The sequence below is a fragment of the Malaclemys terrapin genome, chromosome 1, assembly GCF_027887155.1.
Source record: "Malaclemys terrapin pileata isolate rMalTer1 chromosome 1, rMalTer1.hap1, whole genome shotgun sequence".
In the NCBI taxonomy this organism is placed as follows: domain Eukaryota; kingdom Metazoa; phylum Chordata; order Testudines; family Emydidae; genus Malaclemys; species Malaclemys terrapin.
The window spans coordinates 244,114,441-244,132,947 of NC_071505.1; the positions used below are offsets into that span (position 1 = coordinate 244,114,441).

The 18,507-nt window shown below is 41.6% G+C and overlaps 1 protein-coding gene across 2 annotated transcripts in view; it reads left to right on the forward strand.

The window, feature by feature from the left end:
* Positions 1-18,507, forward strand: part of TUBGCP3 (tubulin gamma complex associated protein 3) — a 118,546-nt gene that overhangs the window by 46,573 nt on the left and 53,466 nt on the right. For both annotated transcript variants that reach the window (XM_054011246.1, XM_054011254.1), the window contains exons 9-11: positions 2,258-2,326; positions 14,637-14,769; positions 16,875-17,041. In XM_054011246.1, the coding sequence (XP_053867221.1) occupies positions 2,258-2,326; positions 14,637-14,769; positions 16,875-17,041 (369 nt within the window). The remainder of the gene's footprint in view (positions 1-2,257; positions 2,327-14,636; positions 14,770-16,874; positions 17,042-18,507) is intronic.

An 18,507-nucleotide genomic window follows, 5' to 3' on the forward strand; every position in this document is an offset into this window, starting at 1 on the left:
CCATGTTGTAAGCCATGTCAGACTTCTAGGATAATATCCAGTTTTCATTGCATACTTTGTATCCCAAACCTTATTTTACCAAGTAATTGCAATTGGCCCTGAGTGCAAATTTGAACTATTAAAGTTCATTTATTTTACTGATGATCTGATGTCCAGTATGACTGTAAATGCTTTGAATGCTGAAGTTAGAAATGTTTGACATAATGAATGTGGAGAAATAACATTTAACTAGTGCCTTTGAATGTTATCTTACTATAGACCCTACTTTGCCCTTCAGTTTAATGGGCACTGCTTTGGTAGATTACTAAATTGTGCTGAAGAAACAAGTGAGAAGAAATGGAAAGTAGGGTTACATGTTGTGGAGTTTTTATTCTTCAGCAATCTGTACATAACTCTTGACCCCTCTCTGGAATAGGATAAATTTATTCTCTCTTGCATTTCTCTTTCTTGCTCATAAAATCAAATTGAAGAGAGGAACACTTTCACTTACTTTAAAGGATAGGATCAAATGTCAATACTGGTCACTTTTTTCTTAATCTGGAAAAAAGATGATCCCTTTGATAAGGGACTTAAATTTATGGAAGGAAAATTGGGATTTCTCTTCCTTCTGTCAGTAATCATTATTCACTGGGCTACATCTAAGGTAGCAAATAGTTAGTTTACTTTTACAGAGTACTGTTAGCTCCAGTTTTTTACTTTGGATTTGCTTCACTTGGTTTTAGGGGTAGGGAGTAAAAAAATTAATTTAGCTGTATATGATGTAGCAGACTTCTTTATGTAAATATACTGACATGGACTGTTTTCAGTAAAATTTGTGAAGGCAGATATCAAAATTGCTGATTTACTTTGATTATGAAATAGCTAAACTTCTTTGCTAAAGTGTTAATCATTTGTTACTTGAAATAGATTAAAAAGCAACACACATTTCTGTCACAGTTCAAAAATGGTAATCAACTTTTGAAAATTAAATTAGTCTTTTTAGCCTACTGTGCCAGGTTAACAGAATTAATAAATAGTAATAATGGAGAATGATATTTCATATCCACTCCTAGATCAATTTCCACCCAAATAATAAAATTATTTCTGGCAAAATGTTTTCAACTGCCTTTAGAAAAATATTTAATCAAAACTGTAGTTCAGTTATTTTTTTGGTTATACTCTAGCAATATAGGCCGCCTTGGAAGAAGATGACCAAATGGTCTGTGGTGCGTTTGTTTCTGATGGAGTGCTGTATTTGCAACTGCTCAAAGCTCATTTAAGTCAATGAAAGTCTTTCAGTTGCAGTGGTTTTCAAAATTTGTAGACCCTTTCCACATAATGTAGTCTACTGTGGACCCCCATCTGAGATATGGACATAATATACCTTTGATTAGATTGCCAAGTCTTACTAAATAAAATGCGTTGTCCGCCACTATAGGATTTTTCTTGCATACCCCCTGATGAGCGCTCGCGTTTCCCAGTTTGAAAACCATTATTCTATTGACTTCTTTGAGCTTTGGGTCAGGCCTTTGTAAATTGGACCATACCATCATGGAGTGCACCTTTCAGACCATTTAAACTTTTCATTATTATTGGTCTTCCTTTCTTCAGTGTCAGGTGAGGAATGGCGAGTGGTTATCGCATTTCCAATACCAAAATGTACAAGCAGTACCTAAAGAGGGAATATTAATTCTTTTCAAAGCACCACAGAAGAATGTACTGGCTTGCCCATGAGGTATACAGACCTCTTCTTTATATTAGATACTAGTCTTTTAATTCTACGTTTTTATTATTTAACATTTATATTGCGGTCTTGCCTAGAGGCCTCAATTAAGTTGAGATCCTTTTGTGCTAGGCACAAACACAGCAAATGCCATTCTCGCTCCCAAGAAGTCTGTAGTCTTCATACAACTGATATGCATAATGCTGTTGTACTGCTCATATTATTTTTTTTTAACCATTTGAGAACCCAATTACTTAATCTAAATTCTGACATCAATACCCTCTCAGTAGAATTAAGTTGGCAGCCAGCAGAAACTTTCTTGTTCCCTGACTGACAGTGTATATACCTGTTAGCTGCATGCTGAAGAGACAGGCAGCAGCTGGTGCATTCATATCATCTTTCCGGATGATACTTCATTTGGCTTTCTTGAAGACATTTTAGTTAGGTTTGGGTTTTGAAAAAAGACGCAATCTTAATATCAATGTTTTAAAATGATAGATAAAAGTGAAAATGGAAATAGCATTTATTGGATTTTTTTTTTTCCACCCCTCTCAGAGTTTTTGTGCTGCCTTACACCAGGAACTCAAAGAATACTACAGGCTTCTCTCTGTTTTACACTCCCAGGTAAATTAATACTTCTAATTGGTTCTTGAGTTCACCCTTTTGTGTTTACAAATCACTAAATAATTTTCTAAACAGTTGTCTTTTGGTTAGACAGTGTTTATTTAGCTAATTGATACAATATGAGCATTATAAAAGCAGGAATCTGGTTGGTGAAGCGTCTAACTATGTGGGCATCTGGCAGCAATGAAGTAAGATACCAGGTGTGTCACTCTGAAGCCTGGAATGTCTATAGAGACCGTATGAAGTAATGGAAACAGCTACAAGCATGGTTGAGGACTCTTGTGTTCAGAGTATCACCTGGTTGAATCATCACTCAGTTTTGCTGTCTATTACCATCCAGTTTTTAAATTCTCAGCCATTTTGATTTCATGAATTACATCTGTGCACATTTCTTCTTTTAGTGCTTGCATATGTCCATTGCAGTGTAGGTGTGTGCATGCCTCTTTGCACTGGTGCAAGAGAGTTTTCCTTAGTGGTACCTGTAGAGGTGGCCCTGCCCATTGCCAAGCTCCTTGTGTTGGAAAGCAAGGGTAGAAAGGGTGGAGTCACCCCACCCTCATTCTTTCTCACAAAGAAGTTTGTGGTCAGAGTGTCAGTGTTCCTAGTGATCTCTTTACCTAGTGATATTCTTTTAAGCAAAAAAAAAAAAATGCATTTCTAACTTTTTATTAATTTTTTTAGTGTTTTATTTGGATTATTTTAGCTTTCAGGCTAACGTTTGCTTAGCAGGGCCTCTGGGCCCCACCCAATACTGGGATGACCCTATACCAAGGTTCCCGAGGATCAAGCCTTGCATGGGCTGCTGAAAACCTGTGCCCATCACTTTCCCGAAGTTGTGCTATCTGAAGTGCTTGGAGAAGGGTCACGTTAGATTCATAGATTCTAGGACTGGAAGGGACCTCGAGAGGTCATCGAGTCCAGTCCCCTGCCCGCATGGCAGGACCAAATACTGCCTAGACCATCCCTAATAGACATTTATCTAACCTACTCTTAAATATCTCCAGAGACGGAGATTCCACAACCTCCCTAGGCAATTTGTTCCAGTGTTTAACCACCCTGACAGTTAGGAACTTTTTCCTAATGTCCAATCTAGACCTCCCTTGCTGCAGTTTAAACCCATTGTTTCTGGTTCTATCCTTAGAGGCTAAGGTGAACAAGTTCTCTCCCTCCTCCTTATGACACCCTTTTATATACCTGAAAACTGCTATCATGTCCCCTCTCAGTCTTCTCTTTTCCAAACTAAACAAACCCAATTCTTTCAGCCTTCCTTCATAGGTCATGTTCTCAAGACCTTTAATCATTCTTGTTGCTCTTCTTTGGACCCTTTCCAGTTTCTCCACATCTTTTTTAAAATGCGGCGCCCAGAACTGGACACAATACTCCAGCTGAGGCCTAACCAGAGCAGAGTAGAGCGGAAGAATGACTTCTCGTGTCTTGCTCACAACACACCTGTTAATGCATCCCAGAATCATGTTTGCTTTTTTTGCAACAGCATCACACTGTTGACTCATATTTAGCTTGTGGTCCACTATAACCCCTAGATCCCTTTCTGCCGTACTCCTTCCTAGACAGTCTTTTCCCATTCTGTATGTGTGAAATTGATTTTTCCTTCCTAAGTGGAGCACTTTGCATTTGTCTTTGTTAAATTTCATCCTGTTTAACTCAGACCATTTCTCCAATTTGTCCAGATCATTTTGAATTATGACCCTGTCCTCCAAAGTAGTTGCAATCCCTCCCAGTTTGGTATCATCCGCAAACTTAATAAGCGTACTTTCTATGCCAATATCTAAGTCGTTGATGAAGATATTGAACAGAGCCAGTCCCAAAACAGACCCCTGCGGTACCCCACTCGTTACGCCTTTCCAGCAGGATTGGGAACCATTAATAACAACTCTCTGAGTACGATTATCCAGCCAGTTATGCACCCACCTTATAGTAGCCCCATCTAATTTGTATTTGCCTAGTTTATCGATAAGAATATCATGCGAGACCGTATCAAATGCCTTACTAAAGTCTAGGTATACCACATCCACCGCTTCACCCTTATCCACAAGGCTCGTTATCCTATCAAAGAAAGCTATCAGATTGGTTTGACATGATTTGTTCTTCACAAATCCATGCTGGCTATTCCCTATCACCTTACCACCTTCCAAGTGTTGGCAGACGATTTCCTTAATTACTTGCTCCATTATCTTCCCTGGCACAGAAGTTAAACTAACTGGTCTGTAGTTACCTGGGTTGTTTTTATTTCCCTTTTTATAGATGGGCACTATATTTGCCCTTTTCCAGTCTTCTGGAATCTCTCCCGTCTCCCATGACTTTCCAAAGATAATAGCTAGAGGCTCAGATACCTCCTCTATTAGCTCCTTGAGTATTCTAGGATGCATTTCATCAGGCCCGGGTGACTTGCAGGCATCTAACTTTTCTAAGTGATGTTTAACTTGTTCTTTTTTTATTTTATCCGCTAAACCTACCCCCTTCCCATTAGCATTCACTATGTTAGGCATTCCTTCAGACTTCTCGGTGAAGACCGAAACAAAGAAGTCATTAAGCATCTCTGCCATTTCCAAGTTTCCTGTTACTGTTTCTCCCTCTTCACTAAGCAGTGGGCCTACCCTGTCTTTGGTCTTCCTCTTGCTTCTAATGTATTGATAAAAAGTCTTCTTGTTTCCTTTTATTCCCGTAGCTAGTTTGAGCTCATTTTGTGCCTTTGCCTTTCTAATCTTGCCCCTGCATTCCTGTGTTGTTTGCCTATATTCATCCTTTGTAATCTGTCCTAGTTTCCATTTTTTATATGACTCCTTTTTATTTTTTAGATCGTGCAAGATCTCGTGGTTAAGCCAAGGTGGTCTTTTGCCACATTTTCTATCTTTCCTAACCAGCGGAATAGCTTGCTTTTGGGCCCTTAATAGTGTCCCTTTGAAAAACTGCCAACTCTCCTCAGTTGTTTTTCCCCTCAGTCTTGATTCCCATGGGACCTTACCTATCAGCTCTCTGAGCTTCCCAAAATCTGCCTTCCTGAAATCCATTGTCTCTATTTTGCTGTTCTCCCTTCTACCCTTCCTTAGAATTGCAAAGTCTATGATTTCATGATCACTTTCACCCAGGCTGCCTTCTACTTTCACATTCTCAACGAGTTCCTCCCTATTTGTTAAAATCAAGTCTAGAACAGCTTCCCCCCTAGTAGCTTTTTCAACCTTCTGAAATAAAAAGTTGTCTCCAATGCAGTCCAAGAATTTGTTGGATAGTCTGTTCCCCGCTGTGTTATTTTCCCAACATATATCCGGATAGTTGAAGTCCCCCATCACCACCAAATCTTGGGCTTTGGATGATTTTGTTAGTTGCTTGAAAAAAGCCTCATCCACCTCTTCCACCTGGTTAGGTGGCCTGTAGTAGACGCCTAGCATGACATCTCCCTTGTTTTTTGCCCCTTTAAGCCTAACCCAGAGACTCTCAACACTTCCGTCTCCTATGTCCATCTCTACCTCAGTCCAAGTGTGTACATTTTTAATATATAAGGCAACACCTCCTCCCTTTTTCCCTTGTCTATCCTTCCTGAGCAAGCTGTACCCATCCACACCAACATTCCAATCATGTGTATTATCCATTATTATTATTATACTTGTTAGAGACAAGTGCTCCATTTACCATGGTTTTAAGACCAAGACAAAAACTGAGGGAGGGGCGTCTCCACTGCATCCTGGTGAAGGCAGCCCTGAGACTAGCTTTGGAATGCCCTTGGTTGTCGAAGGGAAGCACCTCAGTAACCCCTCTCAAAGTGCTTCCCTAGCATTACCAGCAGAGCAGATCCCCATCACTAGGTCCATTGTTTTTGAAGTCTAGGGCTTCTGAACAGTCCTGACCAGTGTTTTCCCCAGGAATTGAAATTAGAGGGGGTGTTCGAATTTATTTGCCAACATCTGTCCCACTTCCTGAGTGCTTGGGCCCTCATCACCATGGATCAGTGGGTCCTAAGCATGGTGGAAATGGGATACACCTTTCAATTTGTTTCTTTACCTCCTTTCCTATCCCCTTTCTCTGTCCCTCTTTAGGGACCACTCTCACAAAAATGTGCTACTTCAGGAGGTCCAATTTCTCATTCTCCTCCTGCGGGGGCCATACAGGAAGGTCCCTTGTTGTTTAGGGGTTTGGATTTTAGTCCCTAAATTTCCTAATCCTGAAAGTAAATAGATGGATAGAATCCGTGAATGTTTGCATGGGAGTTTCCTTTGTTCCCGCACATCAGACACTCTCCATATGTCTCAGATGCATCTGATCTAGGTTGGGGAGTACACTTAGGTCCCTTTTGGACACAAGGTCTTTGGTCTATTCATGATCTACAGCTTCATATAAATATTTGAGAGCTTTGGGCCCATCCATTTAGCTTGCATGGTGTTTCTTTCACATATCAAAGGGTAGAATTTGTTGGTGCTCACAGAACACAGCAGTTGTGTTCTATGTAAACAAATGAGGGGGTCCCAGTTGATGAAGTTATGCCAAAAAGTGATTCTGCTTTGGAGTTTCTGCATTGTCAGCAGATTACTAAGCAGGTCATTCGAAGGTCACCATTAGTGGTCTCTCTGTTCAGATGTGTCCATTTTCCATATTTGGGGAATTCCCCAGGTGGACTTGTATGCAACAAGAGCCAAAAAATAGTAGTCATTCCTGAGCAGATCACAACCCAGGTTCGTTGGCAGATGCTATCCTCCTACCCTGGTCTAAGGGCCTGCTATATGCCTTCCCTCCAATTCTGCTTCTGCCCAAAGTCTTGTCTTATCCAAAGTCAAATAAGATTGTGCTCACCTTATACTTATAGCCCCAGCATGGTCCCATCAATATTGGTTCTTGACTCTATTAGCCCTATCGGTCAGATTTCCAGTGTCGTTCCTACAAGATGTGGCTGTAATCTCCCAAGACCACATGTGCCTTCTTCATCCCAATTTGCAGGCCCTCCACTTGACAGCATGGATGCTTCATGGCTGACACTTTTGGAGGAAGGTTGCTCTAAGGGAGTTCAGAAAGCTCTTCTAAATAGTAAAGAGTGTTCAATGAAGACTATTTATCTTGCTAAATGGAAAAGATTCTCCATTTGGTCCACACAGACATTTCCCTGACTTGATCAATTCACCATAAATTGAACTCTCTCTTATTCATGAAACCGCAAGGGTTAGTTGTTAGCTGCCAGGTGGACTATGAGGGAACTATCTCAGCTTTCCACCCTCCTGTGGATAACTGCTCGCTTTTTTCAAACGCTGTGTCAGGTTTCTGAAGGGTTTGGGCAAATGATATCCACAGGTACACTGCCGGGTCCCCCTGTGGAACTTAAATTTAATTCTAGCAAAGTTAATGGGTCCCCCCCTTTGAGCCAGTGGTGACCTCTGTTCTACCTTTCTATGAAGGTGCCTTTCTTGGTTGCTATTGCCTCAGTCAAGAGTAGAGGAATTTCAAGCCTTAGTATCAGAACCTCCTTATACAATCGTTGTTAGAGACGAGGTTTGCCTTCAGCCTCACCCAGAGTTCCTCACTTGTGTGGTTTCCAGTTTTCACATTAACCAAACAGTTTATTTACTGGCTTTCTTTTGAAAGCCTCATTTGAGTAAAAGCAAAGAAAAGTTTCATATTCTAAATGTTAGAAGAGCTTTAGCTTTTACCTGGATCAGGCTAGGCCATGCACAGAGCAGCATGGTTACAGGCCTTCAGATTCCTGTAGAGGTGCAACAAACCATTGAGGACCCCCCCCCCCTTTCAAGGGTTGTCCCTTGTTCTCATCCAAGACAGATGAGGCTCTGCATACTCTAGTGGTGCTGTAGTTCTTGGACCTCTAGACACCCATGACAGAGGACTAAATGTGATCTGCAGTACCAGCTCAAACAGCAATACTACCCTTTCCAGCAGCCTGATCAATCCAAGAGGAGGCAAAGATCACAAAGAAAGAAGCCCTTGCCTTTCTCTTCATCTCAGCAATCAAAGGTCTCCAAGCTGTCATTTTGACTTTTTGGTTGAAGACTGTGTACTATCCAGTATGGATCTCACTGGTCCTTCCCCACCTTTCTGGGACAGGTTGTCCCATTTTCTGTGCTTGGTAATACATCGCCTCAAAGAGCTGGGTGCTAAGCACAATGGAATCTGGATGGAAATTCCCCCCTTCAGGGATCACTAGTCTGTGCTAAGACAAGAAGTGCAGGCTCTATATCAGGGGTCTCAAATTCAATTTACCTTAAGGCCAGTGCCAGTCCTCAAATCCTCCCAGTGGGCCAATAATGTCACTGAAGATGGTGTTCAGAAAAGAAAACATTTATATTGTGTTTTTTATTTCGAATTTATTAGAAATAAAAATACAGTCATACAACTTTCTACAATTCTTGACCTGCCAGAGAGTTTTTAGTGTTTGCCAGACACCTGGCAATGCTTCAGTTCTGTCAGTTTGTTGATGTTTGGCCTCAGTGACTGAGCAGTTCAAACCTTCAGGATTGCAGCAAGGTGTGTGCATCAGATAGTTGTGTTCGGTCCACTTTCCCTCACTCCATGCTCTGCTGACAGAAGGACATTGCTGGGCTGGGCCTCGTTGGGCACAAAAGTGGCTGAGGAGGAGGCATAGTCATGGTCTGCCCACTGGTCAGATGCAGGAGGTGGTTCTAACGCTCCCTGTGTGTCTGGGATTATGCTCCCATCAGGTTCAGTACCTCTTGGTGCTCCTGCTGAGATGGCCCTCTCCTACGCAACCTACCAACATTACATGGGACAGTGGGTAAAAAAGTAAATAAAGGGCCCCATTTCATTACATAGACTTGCAGTGCCAACAGCTAGAAGGAACCTCTTTCCTTTCTTCTTATCTTCACCTTATCTTATCTGCAGGCACCAGACACATTGCCTCCCTGCAGGCATCATCCTCCGGAGCTCCCATTTGGCCACAGAGTCAGCGCTTGGGGAGGGGGAACAGAGGCAGCATGTCCCGTTGCGCTGTCATTGGAGCCTCATGAGTCACACCACCTCCCAGCCTGTTTCCCATCCTTTTCTCTCGCTCCCTTGGCCTCATGCTGCCCTGGCTGACTCTGCCCGACAACTAATGATGCTGACTCTGCCCGGTGACTAGTGATGGTATCCTCTGTCCCTCTTCCCCAGCCAATGGGAGCTGTGTGTGTGTGGGGGGGGGGACCCGGTGCCTGCAGCAGACAGAGAGTGTGGTGTGGTTGCATTTCTCCTGCCCACTCCCCTTCCTCGGCCAGCAGCCACCCGGATGAAAGAATTTTTTTAAACGTTTCCGCGGGCCGCAGTGGGGAGGTTCTTGGGCCACAGATGGCCCGTGAGCTGGGACTTTGAGACCGCTGCTCTATATTCTTTGGAACCATAGAGGGCATGCTCTTGTCATTGAGTAGGGAATTTTATTCCCATTACCTTCTGATACCCAAAGATAGAGGTGGTCTCAGACCATGTTAGACATTTAGAACCTCAGCAAATACATCAAGAAGATGAAGTTCTGCATGGTGTCCTTAGCTATGATCTTCCCTTTCCTAGATCCAAGAGAATATTATACTGCCTTTAACTTGCAGGACGCTCATTTCTAAGAGGCGATCCATCCTGGCCACAGGAGGTTCCTCATGGCCAGTGTAGGAGACTACCATTACCAATTAACCATCTTACTCTCAGAGCTGACAACAGACCGAAGGATATTTACCAAATGTATGTGATAGTGGCAACTTGCCTACCCAAAAGAGACAGATCTATATCCTTATCTGGATGAGTGATGGTTCAGGGCTGGTCCAAACATCATGTGCAGGTCGTTGTCCACCAAATCCTGAGTCTCCAACATTCTGGACCTAAAACTGAACAAACACAAATCAACTTTCTATCTCTTACAGAATTTATGGGTGCACTCCTTGATTTGACCTCTGCCAGTGCTTTTGTACTGCTTGCTAGGTTCCATACTGTCTTCAAATCACTGCGAGGACTGACTCCATGATCATATAGTGTCATGTACCTATGTCACTCCTCTGTGGTAGGCTGCTTTATAGGCATCGCTCGCCTCTGTCTATTGTCCTTATATTCATCACCTAGACAATCTGGTACATATCCTGGACAAAGTACTGTCACCAGCTCTTGATACTCTGTCTACTGAGGATGATCCCCAATGTAAAAAGCAGGGGAATAACAGAATATTGGCACCGATCTTGTGAAGATTTCGTAGCACTGATTTCAAAGGAAGTCTGGCTCCTTAACTGGCACTGTAGTGGTTCAGGATTTGCAGAGTCATATTCTTTATACTCAGACTTTGCCTAGACTAAAACTTCAGTCTGTATACAGGATTCTTGCTTTCTTGGTTCATCTATCATCCTCTGAACAGTTTCCTGATCTGTCAGCTCTGGAATTCCTAGTTAGTGATTACAAGGGTCTCCCTTTAGCTCTACAATTGTCCAGCGACTGAGTACCGTTCACCTTTTCAGTTCCAAGGGCTGTTAAGCCCCCTGTGCTCTCAGAACTCAGATTTTTCAGCTTTTTACATATACTGTCATGGTCCTCCCTACAAGCACCACCACTCTGTGTCAAATGTCATTGGCATTGTTTCCACCAGCAGTGAACTGTGATGTAATACCAGTCTGCCACCTCTCTCCCTCATTTCCAATATGAGCAGGGAGGATAGTCATGATGCTCTTTTGAACGATGGAGTCCCTGTGGGTGGTGGTTGCCACAGATGGCTCATCTGGTGATGATATATGTTACTGTGTAGTATCTCTGCCAGATGAATGTCATCAGACCCAAAAGCTGCTGGACAGCTCATATATATCAATTGGAGACTGCTTTGGTCACTGTGGAAACAGATTTCCATTTAACATCGTTCAAGCTAAACTGAATGATAGGATGTCCCTTCTGGTCAGTAAGGGACTGTTTATACCCCATAAACAGTATTTGACTAACAGAGTCCTGTTCATTGGCAGTTTCCAGGGAAGTGGACAGAATATATTTTATTTCCTACAACATGCAAGAGCCAACTCCCTTGTAGTTTCTGATGCATTAGAAAAGACTTAAGGGTACTAAATTTATCCATTCTGCCCCTTCAATAAGGATGGATGCAGAATTTACTCATTTGGTTGACAGGAAATCTCATTCATTGAGGTGTGTGGGCATCGAAGCATAGGACTGGAAGGGACCTCGAGAGGTCATCTAGTCTAGTCCCCTGCATGTATACTGCTTACACATTTACACAATTACCAGGTAAACTGTCCACATGCCCTCTGGGCTGATAGCTTCAATCCCTGAAAACCAGAGACAAGCAACAAAAAATCTTGCTGCAGATGGCAGTGTTATGATCTACTGTGCCTCCCTGGGACTCCTCCAATTCTTGTACCAGTGTCTTGGCCACATAAGTCAGTTTGCATAGATTCTCCATGACTCCTTGAGCCCTGTTCCAGAATAACAAGGATGAATAGAGAATTTAACCTGTGAAGCTCAGGGTGCTCTTAGTATTTGTGTGGTGGGGAGTGGGAACAGAGGGAATGATGAAACCTCAGTGAGGCTGAAACAACAATGGCAATGGCTTGCGCCCGTGGTCTTTTCTGCTACCAGCTGAGGAAAGAAGAAATCCAGTCTCCTACCAGCTAAGGAAAGAAGAAATCCATTTACATTGGCTTAATCTTCTGTATTGTCTGTATCCAGACAACAGTTAGAAGACCTGTTCCAATAGTCTTTCATCCTTTCTTCTGACGCTACCTCTTCCCTGTCTCTTTGGAGATGGGTTTGTGAGGTTCTATGATGCCTGGTGTGAAGAAATTGCCTCAGATTGCTGGGTATCCAGAAGCCTTAATTCGAAGTTACTTCATATATAGAACCTCATTAGACTGCCTCCCAACCCCTGTTACCCATCCCTCTTCAGGAATACGCTCATAAGAACGGCTACACTGGGTCAACCCAAAGGTCCATTTAGCCCAGTAGCCTGTCTTCGGACAGTGTCCAATGCCAGGTGCCCCAGAGAGAATGAACAGAATAGGTAATCATCAAGTGATCCATCCCTTGTCACCCATTCCCAGTTTCTGGCAAACAGAGGCTAGGGAAACCATCCCTGTCCATCCTGGCTAATAGCCATTGATGGACCTATCCTCCATGAACTTATCTAGTTCTGTTTTGAACCCTGTTATAATCTTGGCCTTCACAACATCCTCTGGCAAGGAGTTCCACAGGTTGACTGTGCATTGTGTGAAAAAATACTTCCTTTTTTGTTTTAAACCTGCTGCCTATTAACTCACGGAAGTTATTCTCTTCTGACTTATACTTCTAATCTCCATGAAGGTTGATGGCCTCCACCCAATCTTAGATGTAAGCAGTCTAAACAAATACATCACCCAATGAGCTAGCCAGCTTTCTATCCACCTTATAGTCCATTCATCCTGCCTATACTTCATGACAGATACCTCCAAACTAGGATGGGGAACCTGCTTCCAAGATTTACACACATGGATTCTGCAGTCAGGCCAGGGCCTTGTCCTAAGTGCTTTTATTTTGAAGCTTGTTTGTTTGGGCGGGTTGGTTGGTTGGTCCAAATCCTGAATTGCTGTTTTGTTGATCGATTAGAGACTCCTGCTAACCTTACAGCACAGGGTACTCTGCTCCAAGCAAGCAGCTACACCTGGTAGACTAAGGCAGAGAGCATCTGCAATATCACGTGACCCTGAAGAGCAGAGTAGCCCTACCTCCCACACACAGTGCATTGATATTGCATTCATCTGAAAGCACTACTCTTACTGGGAGTACAAAATGTCCAGGCAGGCTCCCTGTGCAGAAGATGACAAGACCAGTGACTGATCTCTGAAAACATCAATGGTTTACGATTACTTCTGCCCTTGGAGAACACATGCAATAGATCTTCGCCACCAGCGAAAACAGTGTGTCACGACTTTTTTGCTCAAGAGCATGTATAGATTAGGAGTCCCTCACAGATTCATTCCTCCTGGATTGGTGCAAAGACCTTTTTTTATAGGCATTCCCTCCAAAGCCTCTCGGATCCAGACTCCTACAAAAAATCCACAGAGGCAGTGTAAAAATTCTTCTGAATGCATCAGTGTAGTCCAGACAGCTCTCGTATGCTGATTTTTCTGGTACACTTCCCCCAAGAGTCGCCATGTAGCTTTCATCCAACACCAGACCTGCTGTTTCAGACACTTGAGAGTATCCTCTCCCCTGATCTAGAATTGTTATATTTGGCTACCTCGATGATAGACTCTTTACTAGCTCTGTCCTCTTTTGCTCTACAAGAATAAGAGGTTCTTTTCCAGTCTAGGCACTTGCCCTTCCCAAGGGCTAAGGTCAGAGATGGAAGAGTTTCTTTATTTGGGCAATTACTACAGGGGTTGTTCCGGGGCCTCCTGTGTTCCTTTATATGGATTACTTGTGACACCTCAAGGAGTTAGTTCTGTCCCTGAAAGGCCATTTAGCTGCAATTTTGGCATACCGTCATCTTGTCCAATGCGTTCGTCCACTCTACAGCTATGTATTTCTTCATGGATTTGCTTGTGTACTCTCAGGCTAGGGTCCCCTTATTAACAGGGGTTGGTGCCCACCCATATATGATACAGCTGCTTCTGTGTATGTTTTAAGCAGATGCCCTTTGGGAAGATTTGCAGAGCAGCCACATGAATTTCAATTCACACCTTCATTAAGCACTATTCATTAAATCTGAAGTAAAACTTTTTCAAAAGCACCCAAGTTCCATTTCCAGAAGTGACTTAGGCTCCTATATATTAATAGTACTCCATCTTTGAACTTTGTAGTTAACTTATTTGCTTTATTGTGGTGACTTTTATAGGAAAATTTCAAGAGACTTTGTCCCATGCAGAATTAAAATCAAGCTGCTGCTGTCATGGTAGAAATTTCACTATTCATTCTGTTGCTCTCAGGATTCTTGTTTTACACATTTTGTTCTCTTTCCACTCGTTCTCTGAATAGCCTCTCCAGTTACCACCTGCTATCCTTCAGCATTGTTTCTCTGTCCTTCGCTGCTTTTGTAACTACCTATCCATCAAGCTGTCTGATGCTTCTGTTGCATACCCTTGTGTCTTCCCTACCCTCTTTCTTCTGTCAGATCGGTTATTTTTACATTTTGCCCTGTGCTTTCATCTACACTTGATTCTTGGTTTCTTCTTATGTCAGTCTATGAAGTTTTAGCCTAAGAAATTTATGATAAAATGTATATATTGACTAGTTTCATGTCATAAAAAAACTAAACGAAGCTAACTTCAGAACAAAAATGTAGAATATCTATTTTGCTGCCAGTACTTGAATGCTGTGTTTTGACTATGCCTGTGTGTTTTAATTTGATCAGCTGCAACTTGAAGATGATCAGGGTGTAAATTTGGGACTTGAGAGCAGTTTAACACTTCGTCGTCTTCTAGTATGGACATATGATCCTAAAATAAGACTCAAGACACTTGCAGCACTTGTCGATCACTGTCAAGGTCTGTTATTTTTTTAAAATATTTCTTTATTTTTTAAAGTTTTGTAACTTCAGGAGTGATTGTGCATGCCAAGCATGGATGCCAGTTATATTAAATTAATTATATTTGAAATTAAACTAGTAGACTTCTGGTAGTGATGTGGCTGGTTGAAGACCAGGTAAAAATGTTCACCTTTCCTTCAAACAAGTCTGTAAGCAGTAGATCCACCAGACTATCTTCAGCATTTTAAATAGATATTTACATAACCATAGTAATACTCTCACATACTTTTGTAAATTTACTTACTAAAAACACTTTTTAAATTATTATATACTTTATTTCTTTTCCTGTTGTTGCTGGTTACCAGGCTATTTGTGCAGAAATGGAAGCTTTCTTCTTATCAAAATAATGCAGATTCTTCAAACTGCCCATCTAACTAAAACTCACTGAAATCTCTTGTACAGGATACATTTGAAAAAAAAAATTAGGGTTAATGGTCACTTTTTCATGTTCTTCATAACTGAAAGTTTCTTACTCTGTGGAGCCTGAAGATTAATGTTCGGCTTCGGAGAATTACACTAAGAGCTATGCTCTTTCAAAATGGCTGCCATCTCCCATTGCTGTAGTGAGTCTGAGTATTCCTCTGGCATAGAGGGTATATAGTCTGCCATGAGGAAAGTTTGGCTTCACTCCCATTGGAAACAGTGGGAGGCTATGGCCATTTTGAAACCATTTCTTAATGGAAGAATGCATATGGCCTCAGTACCAGAGAAAACAGTGAGAAATGATTTTGTAAGAGGGTAATTCGTTGAGTTTTTCTGAAGAAAAAGATTTTATGTAACAGTCTGTGCTGACAAACTTTCACTTATGCGACATAACAGTAAAGAGAGACCATTAATCCTAAATACACCTCTACCTCGATATAACGCTGTCCTCGGGAGCCAAAAAATCTTACCGTATTATAGGTGAAACCGTGTTATATTGAACTTGCTTTGATCCACCGGAATGCGCAGCCTCGCCCCCTGGAGCACTGCTTTACTGTGTTATATCCAAATTCGTGTTATATCTGGTGGCGTTATATCGAGGTAGCGGTGTATTTTATTTCAAAAGCTAGTGATTGCACTAAAGCTACTCAGATTGCAAGAGAAAGGAGGAAACTGAAGGGGAAGATAGGAAGGATTGGAGAGAGCGAGAGAACTCTGTGCATGCATGCTGCACACGGGAATGTAGGGAAGTGCAAGAGGCAAGGATAATTTAGAGGACGAGAGAGGAAATTGAAATGTAACCTCAAGCAGGGTTTATGGTTGGCTTGCTTCACCAGAGCAGTATAAAGCAAAAACTAACTGGCATGCTTTGTCTTGCTTGCTTCAGGGTGGCATAAAACAACCAGAGCTTATCAGTGGATGTGTCCAAACATGTTAAAATACAGATTTAAGTTTGATATTTAATATTTAAATCTTCCTTCTAATGTTTTTTTTAATTGTCATAATTCTAAATGTATGTCTACATTGCACATACCTTTTGGTGGTGTGTAGAGTACATACCCTTATCCCCAGCAAGGGTATAAACAGCAGTGTAGATGGTGAGGCACTGCTTAAGTGAGTAGAATAAAGACACATGGGAACCATGTGGTGTACCTGGGTATGTACCATAAATGGCTCTCTACTTGCACAAGCTGCACCGCCTTCATCTAGACTGCCTCTCTACTGCCAGTCTTTTCCAGGGAGCTGCCAGAGCCTTTTACCACTGTGGGGAAAAAGCTCTAGTGGGGGGGGAGGCAGCAGGGAAAGGTTCCAGCAGCTCCCTGCTGCCAAGACTTTCCCTATGCCTCCGTGCTGCCAGAGCCTTCCACTGACATGTGTAGCCACACACCCCTGTGTGACTGCAGTCTGCTTTTCTCCATAGTCTGTAGCTACATATACCCTAAGCACTGCTGCAAGTGGCATGCATTGTAGACATAGCCTAAATGTTTATATGTGTTGGATTTAAAATTGCTGTATAACAAGGTCAGAGATGGACAGACATACAGTTAGTCATCAAGGCCTGAAGAAAGTTATTTTTGAAGTATAAAATACATAATCAGAACCTGCTCTCTTTCCTTCACCTGTCTACTTTTGTCTCCATAGGAAGAAAAGGTGGTGAACTAGCATCAGCTGTCCATGCCTACACTAAAACAGGAGATCCCTATATGAGATCCCTGGTACAACACATTCTTGGCCTAGTGTCCCATCCTGTCTTGAATTTCCTTTACCGCTGGATTTATGATGGGGAGCTGGAGGACACATACCATGAAGTAAGTTGTGTAACTAGTAATATTGATACCTTTTCAAGTTCTTATTTGAGTAAAAATCAATGATACATTTGAGTGAGAACTGCAGGATTGAACCCATTGTGAGCATAAGAATAGTTCAGTTGCACAACATTATTTTAAAGTATGAAATGGCCTGAGTAACTTACTGTGTATGTGACTAAACTACATGTAGTAATGACCTGTCTGAATTGGATAACTGATCCATCAAGTCCAGCATGCTGCCTCTACTTGTGGCAAAAAAAACTGTTAGAGAAAGCCCAGACCCTCTCAACCTCTTTCTGGAAAATGTACTCATCACATTATGGTGTACAAAAGTTGTTCCAACTCTTGCAAGCAATCCATTTTGTGCCTGAAGTATAAGGTTTGACTATTTCTCTTGCTTTGTAGTTTATTTTTATTACTGTCTTATGTTTACAGTTCCTACTATTATCCTAAGCATTAGTGCAAATAATTTTCATAGATTCCAAGGCCAGAAGGGACCACTGTGAGATCATCTAATCTGACCTCCTGTATAACAAGGGCCATGGAACTTCCCCAAAGTAATTCCTGAAACATATCTTGTAGAAAAACACCGAGTCTTGATTTAAGACTTTTTAGTGATGGAGAATCCACCACAACCCTTGGTAAATTGTTCCAATGGTTAATTACACTCTGTCAAAAATTAATGCCTTATTTCCAGTCTGAAATTGTCTAGCTTCAACTTCCAGCCATTGGATTGTGTAATACCTTTTATGCTAGATTGAAGAATCCATTATTAAATATTTATTCCCTGTGTAGATACTTATAAAGTGTAATCAGGTCACCCCTGACCCTTCTGTTTAAGCTAAATATATTGAGCTCTTGGAGTCTCACTTTTTCAAATTCTGTAGAAAATGTTATGAGAATGAAATACCTTTAAAAGTCCTACAGAATTTGCTTTGACTTCTGCAGCAATAGATTCCTATAAAATGCATCCTTGTTCTAGTTATTCATGTACTGTCACCTTCATAGTACCTCCTTATTCTATCATTTAACAAAATTAATAATCAGAGTATTCAACTCTTTTATATAAGGCTTTTTATTCGTAGATCTCATTGGCACTTCACTGTTAACTGTACCTGTTTACACTTACCTCAATCATCCTCACGCTTGCTTTTCTCCTTGCCAGGCTACAACTCGGTTTATGTAATCTTATTTTGAGTTTCAATGAGATTTAGGAGCCTAAACTCCATTTTTAAAAATGAATTAGCACTGAGTTACTTAAACTCGTCTGAGATTGTTAACCGTGGACTAAATAACCTCTTCAATTTCTATGATTCTATATTGGAGTCAAAAATTAAATGAGCGTGGAGAATGAATTAGTGTCATCCAGAGTTGGTCTGTAGGGTCAACGTAGGGAAGCCTGTATCTATTATGTGGATAAATAGAGAACTTCAGTCTTTAGGGCTGACACCTTTCAAAAGTATTAA